Raw genomic sequence first — 9,130 nt, forward strand, 5'->3', positions numbered from 1 at the left:
CCCGGAAGAATCAGGTTTAGAGAAGATAACCCTAGAAGGTGAGAGAGGGGGCAAAAGGAAGATCAAGCCAAAGGAACTGCATGTGAAAAGGCCAGGAGGTGGGACTTTGGAGACTTCTGGAGGCATCTTGACCACCTCCCAGGGATTTAGTTTCCTGGTCTTCTGGGAACTTGGGTCCTTTGTGGACTCCTGCAGCTGGGGAGCAGTGCGGGGTGGCAGAATAACCTAAAGGGACTGAGAGGTGTTTCCCAAGACCCATCCCCTATCCCCAACCTCTTGAAACAGATGTCCATTGAGGCCTCCCGAGGCAGGACTTGTGTCCACTCTGCGTTTGCTTATCTGGCAGGCTCCCAGTTGGGCAAAGGGTCCTCAGCTGCAGGCCCTGGCTGAGGGCTTGGGGTGCTCTGTATCTGCCCCGAGAGGGTCCAGAGATTTGTCACGGGAGGCTGTCACACCCAGTGCAGAAGGCAGAAAAACTAGCTCTGCTGGATGGAGAGATCCAGGCAAGCTGAGGAGCCCAGGGAGAGCCAGAGGCCATGGCCCAGCTGCTACCCACCTGCTCCTCAGCTGTGCCTGTCCCCTAGGCTTTCTCTGTCCCCAGGCCGTGCTGAACGTGGCACCTTTCCCTAGACTAACCCTTCTGCCTTGGTGTGCCCTAGAGGAGTCTGATTCTGGCCCTTCTTCTGGCACTCTGGTCACTCAGGGTTTTAATCTGGCCCCAGACCTGTCCCTGGGAACTGGGAAGATGGGAGCCAGCAGGGCTAGCCCAGGAAGGGGCACACCTAGAAGGAAAGGAAGGAGAGAAGGGAGCTCAGAGAGTAATGGGGCCAGAGGGCCAGCCTTGCCCAGCCAGAATAGGAGCCAAAGGGTTAACAAAAGCAGCGGTGCTGATAAAATGCCCCAAATTCCTGGTCCTACCTCCAATAGGGAGGGCGTCTGGCAAATGTCAACGATAAAAAATACATTTTAATGGCACATGATGCAGCCGCTACCGTGGGGCACAGCCGAATGAAGCAGGTTTGGAGCCGCAACTACTGTGTGTTACTCCCAGGGCTCCAGGGCCAGGCCTCTTGGGTTCTTTTGGTCTGGTGGGTTGACCCACCTCCCCAGCCCCAGGCATCCTCAAGGGCCTGTAGGTGCGTGGGGCCTCTGGCCTTCTGTGGCATTATTTCTAGAACTTTGCTATCTCCTACCCTGGCACCTGGAACTGTAGCTTATGACGGAGCTTCCCTCCAGGCTATGGGGCAGTCTTGAGCAGGTCTGCCGGCAGGATGCATCTGGGTCTCCCAGAATCCCTTCAGCAGGCCTCTGCACATGTTGAAACAGATGAAAAAACCCCAAGTGGGACACTCCCCTCAGCTCCTCCCCCATGTTGCACACCCTGGCGGGCATCTTTATGAAAAGCGGGTCATACAGCCGTGCGTGGGGCGGTGGTGGTGAGGAACAGGAGAGGGAAGAGAGGACAGGATGGGCAGGGTAAAGAGGCAGCTGGAGCAGGAAACCTAAGGGAGATGAGTTACGAATTAGGATCCTATTTTACAGATATGAAAACTGAGGCTCAGAGAAGTCCAGTGACTCTCCTGAGGTCACACAGCGAGTCCGTGACACCCTGGGCCTTTGCATGAGCTCGGAATTCCACCTCCTACACAGTGCTGAGGTCACTTGGGCTTTAAACTATTCAGTTCTCCATTACTGCAGTGAAACATCTGTGCCATCAGGAAGGTCTTGGGGCCAGGCATTCGTTCTGGAGCAGAGGGGCTGAGCAGGGGCCGTGGAGGCTGAGCGGGGGTCCAGGAGCCTGCTTCTTTGCTTGGGAGCATTGGCACCTTTCTGGCCTGTCCCAGGAGTCAGGCCCTGGAACCTGGGCTTTTAGGAGCATGAAAGCCAGCCTGAGGCCAGCTGACTGAGACCAGGGACGAGGGCATGGGGACCTAGAGCTCAGAAAGAGACCCTTGTCTTCCAGATCATCCTCAACTCCATGCACAAGTACCAGCCAAGGCTACATATCGTGAAGGCTGATGAGAACAATGCTTTCGGCTCCAAAAACACAGCCTTCTGCACCCATGTGTTCCCAGAGACTTCCTTCATCTCTGTGACCTCCTACCAGAATCACAAGGTATAGTCACCCCCAGCCCCCACCGCTGACCCTGCCTGGCATTTCTGTGCCATCAGGGAGGCAGGAAGGGAAACCCCCATGCACGGGGCAGAGGCGCCTTGGACACCTGGACTGTCCCTCGGAGCAGTGAGAAAGCAAATGCTGAGTAAAAAGGGAACCAGATTCCTAAATCTCCAGTGCGAAGTAATTATGGGGAATGGACAAAGTCGGCACTATAAGAACCAAGAGCGTGGATCTTGCCTTGTGGCTTGAGTGTTAGGCCGTTTTGTCCTACAAACTTCTTGACCCTGCTGGGATTCAAAGATCGGACTCAGGGCCTGCCAGGAAAGGGGAAAGATTGGGGAAAGGAGCCTCGGGGCATGGTCAGCTGTGTGGGAGCCGGGAGACTGAGCCTGTGGTCAGCCAGTGGTCAGATGGGTCTACCTCCCACCCTGCCACGCCCCTCCCCAGCCTGACTGCCCCAGACCGCCTCTGGGTCCATGCATGGGCCATTCTCCTCTGTCCCTCTGCCGCTGCCCAGGCAACCCTTCTCAGGGGGCTTGTCACATCGTGCAAGGGACTGGCCAGGTCGGCTTGGGGGATTGAGGAAGGGCCATAGGCTGTGGCAGATTTCAGGCAGAAGAGTGACAGATTTGCATTTAGTATGGTCCCTCAGAAGCTGATGTGGCAGATGCCCTGGATGGGGTGACACAGATGTGAAGCTGTGAGAGGCACACAGGTAGGAGAACAGGAGGCAGAGTCAGAAGGTCCGCAGTGAGGAGAATGGATGGGAGGCAGCAAGGAGCCAGTCATGGATGGAGAGGGCCGGGAGGACTCGGCCAGGCTGCCGGCCAGCTGGCCGAGGGCTGGGGTGTACCCTGTCCCTTGACTCTGCCCAGAGCTCTGAACAGTCTGGGACGGGGAGGAGGACCAGCTCAGTCCTCTACTATGGTGACTCTGTGTGTCCTCTCCTGACAGATCACACAGCTGAAAATTGAGAACAACCCTTTTGCCAAGGGATTCCGGGGCAGTGACGACAGTGACCTGCGTGTGGCCCGGCTGCAGAGGTGGGGCTGCCTGGCCCGGGGGACGGGATGCGGGTCGGGGGTCGGGGTGCAGACTGGGTTCAGGAGAACGAAGGGTAACCCTCAAAGTATCTTTACTCTCTTCCTGTCTTCCTGTCCCTGTCCTCCCCGCCTCGCCAGCAAAGAATATCCTGTGATCTCCAAAAGCATCATGAGGCAGAGGCTCGTCTCCACCCAGCTCTCAGCCAAGCCCGACGTCAGTCCCCTGCACGGTGCCCATCAGGCGCTCCAGCACTACCAGTACGAGAACGGGGCTCACATGCAGTTCGCCACTGCTGAGCCACAGGACCTTCCCCTCAACACCTTCCCAGCCCAGAGGGACTCCAGCCTCTTCTACCACTGCCTGAAAAGACGAGGTAGCTCTCTCCTAGGCTGGCAGCCCTAGAGGGTCAGACAAGGGGTAAAGCTCTTCCTACAAACACTCTCCATCATATGTGCGAACATTCATGCCGTGTGGGCACACACCTATGCGTGTATGTGTGCATGTACACACACACATACCTGGTTATCGAGTGGCCTGGGAGAACAAACCTGGAGGGTCAGGAGCATGGCCGGCTTAGTGCAGGGATGTTGATTCTTGATTTTAATCCTCACAGACCCCTTCTGGCCTCATGTCCCCAGGACCCCGGTGGGTACCCCTGCCCAGTGCCAGGTGCTTTTCATAGCCACTGCTCAGAGCCTTCATGGGGTGGGCACATCACATGAAGTCACATGGGCTTTGTCTCTAAGTCTGCGAGGAGGCCGACATCTCAGAGTCCAGAGGTGTGGGGACTGGAGCTATCATTTATCAAAGCCCCCTCAATCCTAAAACAGGGGTGACCCAGAGGATATGCCGCTCCAGACAGTCAAGCCGTCATGGCTGAGGACATCGAAAGACACACATAGATGGTTTGGGGCAGCTGATGTCATCTTTCCCCAAAGAGAGTATCAGCTTAGCCTTAAAAGTCCAAGTCACCTTTTACTGATTATCAGCTCCGTTTCCATTTTGTAAACACTGGTTGGAATCTGTATTATAACAATGCTGGGACTCCTTTGAACACATGTAGGGTTTACTTCCTCTTCTAAAAGCAACAGGAACGTGCCTGCAAGTATCTTTGGCTTGTGAAGGCCTTCCTGGGAGCTGAGGATTAAGGCAGAAACATTGTGGCTTTAATTTTCTGGCTAATTCACACAGATGTGGCCTCTGGGCCTAGTTTGGCCTGGCAGTTGCCTCCACTTTCCTTGGCCAGGGTGGGCCTCGCCTAAGAATGCCAGGGCACATTAAGGCCTCTTCCCATCCCCAGGAGTCATGGTGGCAAAGGATGAAAGCTATATGCCGCCTGGCTGACCACATCACTGCGTGTCCACTGATGTGGTGTCCCCTGTGGCCTCTGAGCAGGGTCCATAATCTGACCACTTCTTGGCTGCTGCCACCTTATAAAAGCTGTAGCTGATTAAAGTGATTCTGGAAGTGCCATGGCCACGTGGGCTGAGGGGCAAGTCCTAAGTGACAGTGGCAGGCTGTCCTGGCATCCAAGAAGAGGGTTCTGGGCCCTGGGCTGGTGGAAATGGCTCTTCCTGAAGGTTTCTCTGTCTTCCAGCAGACAGTGCCCGCCATCTGGACTTACCCTGCAAGCGATCCTATCTGGAAGCTCCCCCCGCAGTGGGAGAGGATCATTATTTCCGTTCTCCCCCTCCCTACGACCAGCAGATGCTGAGCCCCTCCTACTGCAGTGAGGTGACCCCAAGAGAAGCCTGTATGTACTCAGGTTCGGGGCCGGAGATTGCGGGGGTGTCTGGGGTGGACGACTTGCCCCCACCCCCGCTGAGCTGTAACATGTGGACGTCAGTGTCCCCGTACACAAGCTACAGTGTTCAGACAATGGAGACTGTGCCTTACCAGTCCTTCCCCACCCACTTCACCGCCACCACTATGATGCCTCGGCTGCCCACTCTCTCCGCTCAGAGCTCCCAGCCGCCGGGAAACACCCACTTCAGCGTCTACAATCAGCTCTCACAGTCTCAGGTCCGGGAGCGGGGCCCCACTGCCTCCTTCCCCAGGGAGCGCGGCCTCCCCGCCGTGTGCGAGAGGAAGCCGCCCTCTCCACATCTGAATGCTGCCAACGAGTTTCTCTACTCTCAGAGCTTCTCCCTGTCCCGGGAAGCTTCCTTACAGTATCATTCAGGAATGGGAACGGTAGAGAACTGGACTGACGGATGACTCCCATGTCCATCGATAGCCCCAGGACCACGGTAATCCGGTGTTAACCTCTGTGGGTGGCCTGCGCTACCAAGAAACACGGGAAGGTATTTCAAAGGGGAGGGTGTCTGCGTGTGTGTCTGCATGTATGTGTGCCTGTGTACGTGCCTACGTTTGGAGAATATCCGCCTTCTGACATACAGCTGAGGCCATGACGAGGAAGAAAACCACAATGACCTAAGAAGTGATTTTGGCTCTGGTACCTGGGTCCACTGTTACCTCACATCTCCTGACAGGTGCATGGATAGGACGGGGGTGGAGAGTTCATGTGAGTTACTTAGAGAGGTTTTGATAAAATAATCTTTGATTCACTCAGGGGCCAGGTGATGAGGTCTCTCTCGTAGGGAAGGTTGGAGAAGACTCTCATTGCTGGGGTGGGAGGTCTCTGTGCACATCTTTGAGTTCCTGGCCTTCTGTTAGCAAGAGAAGCTGGAAATCTTGTCTGGGGAGTAGAGGACCCCTCTTTTAGCCTCTGGAGAGTCTGTGAGATGACCTGAGACGTGCGCTCAGCTAAGCCACAAAGCGCTCTCCGAGAGTAGAGCTCACGGCTCAGTCAGTGGCCTGGAAATTGATCCCTAGAGTCCCAAGGTCTGAGGGATGACTTTCAGAGAAGGTCATGTGCTAAGTGCCACCTGATGGGTATTAAAACATTTTAGTTTTTTCCTTCAAGAGGAGGGAAAATGCGACCAATAGCATCTCTGTCATCATTCAGGTTTTTTAATATGGTACAAAGTCCTTCCCCTCAGCCCCCGACATCCAGTTTCCCACTCTCTCTCTGATGTACAAGACTCGGCCTTTCGGGCACCATCTGCATCCGATGACTGGCCATCATGAAACACACTTCACCTGGCAACGTCCCCAGGAGACCACATTGGAGCTGCTGCCAGGCAGAGCCTGTTCAGCTCCCAGAAAATCCTCGCCTTTGGAGCAAGGAAGCCCGACAGAAATAAAAACAAGAATCGAGAAAACATTCATTTCTTCCAGTACATTCAGCCAGTGAGCTCAGAGAAGCGAGGATAATTCTCCCGTGAGGTGGATCGTGTCGTCCCCCAGCCCAGCTCTTCAGCGTGGAAAGTCACCAGACCATCCATGCGGCTGGTGTGAACTCTGTAATCTAATTTGGGAAATCACTAAACTCTTTGCATGCTGAATAGCTATTTATATATTATATAAATAAATAAATATATATATCTCTCTCTCACAAATGCAGGCCACATGTCAAACTCAGCTTTGCTTTTTACAAACGAATAAACAATAAAATAAACGCTGGAGGGGGTATTTGGAAAAGACATCTATTTAAATTTTTATTACACATTTGATGTTAAAAACTAAGAATGGTTTAGAGAAAACATATAAATAAATAAATAATAAATATATAAATAAATAAATCTATATATATATAAATATACACCCACCACAGATTAAACTATATTAGAAGACACAATAGCCAACAGGGGATATGGAACTTCAAGTGTTTTGTTATATAGCATGGACATTTTATTTTACATATCGTAACATAAAGCCATTTTACAACTGTGAAGTGTGTGGATGCTCTTTACTACTGACTTGTCATTTCTTGGCTCAGCAATGGTCTTAGTGTCCCCTTTGCTGGTATTTTTTTCTGTGCCTCTGAGCATTTATACCATGGAACCTCTGAGCCTCGAGTGAAGGAATTTAGAACCAATGGAACAATTGTACCTCTGCTCTCATGTTACTCCCCAGATGATGGGTCTGGATTCCCAGGGCCCACAAAGACCCCAGAAGGGCAAGGCAGGCAAGACACCAGAATTCGTCTCCTTTTAGTAATCAACACACAACCTGGTGATTTGGGAGAGGTGGTCTTACACAGAAGGGAATTCTTGGTGGGATTTGTGTGGCCTCTTCAGACAAGGAACTGAAGAGCAGGTTGAAGCGAAAGCCTGGGGTTTCCTGGAGAAGTCAGATGTCTGAGCTCATCAGCCAGCTGCACCCCAGAGAACAGAATGAAGGCCTGGCAGAGACCTCTGCTTCCCACCCGTCCGCCAGATACCCTACAGCTTGGCCATAAGATGGAGTGTGAAAAGGAGAGATGAAATTCAGTCTAGTTTCACCCTGTTAGATTAGAAGAGAAGCTGGTGTGGAAAGGTGTGTTGGGTCTCCCTCCTTACAGTCCTGCCTCTTGCCCCCTCCCCTTGTGGCTCCTTTCCCAAAGTTGCTCATTGTTACCCACTGTCTGTATAGCAGGCTGGTCTGGGAAGTCAGCAGAAGAGAAAGCAAGGATAAGGGTATTCTTTAAACCCTCATCTTTTTTAGGATGATGAGGTTTCCTGCTGGGTAAAAAGTCGACTTTGTCATGCCCCCCCCCCCCCCCGCCCCCAAGTCCTTCCCTGTGGCTGTAGGACTGCTCTCTGGGGAAACTTCTTGCTGCGGAAGGAGGCCAACTCCTTCTCTCCTTGGCTGTTGGTTCCCATCTTGGGCTCATTGGTCACAGAGAAAAACTTACCTGAACCCGGCTTAGGGTTCAGGGAAGGGGTGGGTTTAATTTTAATTTTAAGTGGGTTTTGTCTGCATGTATGTGTGCCTGTGTACACACCCGCTCTGCTCTTTTCTTTCTGGGCGAAGACTGAATTCTGGGATATCCCACACTTTCTAGAACGCCAGACAGAGGGCTGGAAGCTACATGTGGGTTCCCAGGCTCTCTGGACACATAGTTGCCTGAGTCCAAGGTAAAGAATGCTGTCTCTTAAGGAATATTCTGCCTCTAGGCAGCCCCTATCTTTCTACCTGCTTTCTGGGAAGCATGAGGTCCTTGGGCTTCCCCACCTGGGCACGGCTAGAGAGCAGGGCCTGCAGTGGGATTTGTGGAACTTTCCTGCCCCTCTGAATCAACAAGTCAATAAAAAGGGGGCACATGGGATACCCTGGAACAAAGGGCACCATTCAGTAGCGCCAACAGGTCATACATCATCGGGCCAGAAACCTGCCACATGAAAAGTGTCTGCTTCTACAGTGCTCTGCCTGGGAAGGGGGTAAAAAAAAAAACGATGAATATTCAGCTGTGAGGCCATGGACAGGCAGCTCCCACCCAGGGCTCTGCTCTCTAGCCCAGGCCCGGCCGCTTGGGGAAAGGGGGCTAGGCTCTCAGCTACAACTCGGCTACCCAACTGCCCTCCAACAACAGAAGAGCCTGGCACAACAAAAGGGAGAATGAAAGAGAAGCTGGGTCAGACTGACAAATTGTTAAAAAACCAAACCAACTTCCAGTCTTGGCTGGGCCTCAGGGGGTCAAGAGGCCTCGGCTCGCCCCACTAATGGAGCCTGCTGGAGAAGTAGCAGCCCCTGCCTTGCAGTGTCTTATCTTACAACATAAAATTAAAACCCACTTAAAAGGCCGGAGGGCATGTTAACATTCCCCCTGCTGTCTAATTGAAGTAGTTCCCAGTGCAAAGATTTCACTTGAAAGATGTTCCCCTCTGAGCCCAGTTCTCCTGCTTGGCAGGCAGGGGAACGGAACGGAGCGGGGAGGGAGAGGCTGTCATTGCAAAAGACCAGCACAAGCTCAGCAGGAAAAGCACGGTTCTGTTGGCCATCCCCACCCAGGCAGCAGGTGGCGACAGCAAAGGTTAGATCAGGCTGGGTTGTTTTGTATTTTTTAAAAATTTACAAATTCATTAGCAGCTGTGTCAGCAGAGGCCAGACTCCTGACAAGAAGCCTTGGTAATGATTCAAATA

General features: G+C 52.9%; 1 protein-coding gene across 6 annotated transcripts in view; it reads left to right on the forward strand.

Moving 5' to 3' along the window:
- Positions 1-6,959, forward strand: part of TBX4 (T-box transcription factor 4) — a 31,575-nt gene extending 24,616 nt beyond the window's left edge. For 4 of the 6 annotated variants that reach the window (XM_032320741.1, XM_032320740.1, XM_032320737.1 and 1 more), the window contains exons 6-9: positions 1,964-2,116; positions 3,074-3,162; positions 3,301-3,536; positions 4,761-6,959. In XM_032320741.1, the coding sequence (XP_032176632.1) occupies positions 1,964-2,116; positions 3,074-3,162; positions 3,301-3,536; positions 4,761-5,380 (1,098 nt within the window). In that variant the 3' untranslated portion in view covers positions 5,381-6,959. The remainder of the gene's footprint in view (positions 1-1,963; positions 2,117-3,073; positions 3,163-3,300; positions 3,537-4,760) is intronic. The other 2 variants (XM_032320738.1, XM_032320742.1) reach the window with 2 other exon arrangements.
- Positions 6,960-9,130: the final 2,171 nt, after the last annotated feature.

Source organism: Mustela erminea, chromosome 18 (genome assembly GCF_009829155.1).
Source record: "Mustela erminea isolate mMusErm1 chromosome 18, mMusErm1.Pri, whole genome shotgun sequence".
Taxonomy (NCBI): domain Eukaryota; kingdom Metazoa; phylum Chordata; class Mammalia; order Carnivora; family Mustelidae; genus Mustela; species Mustela erminea.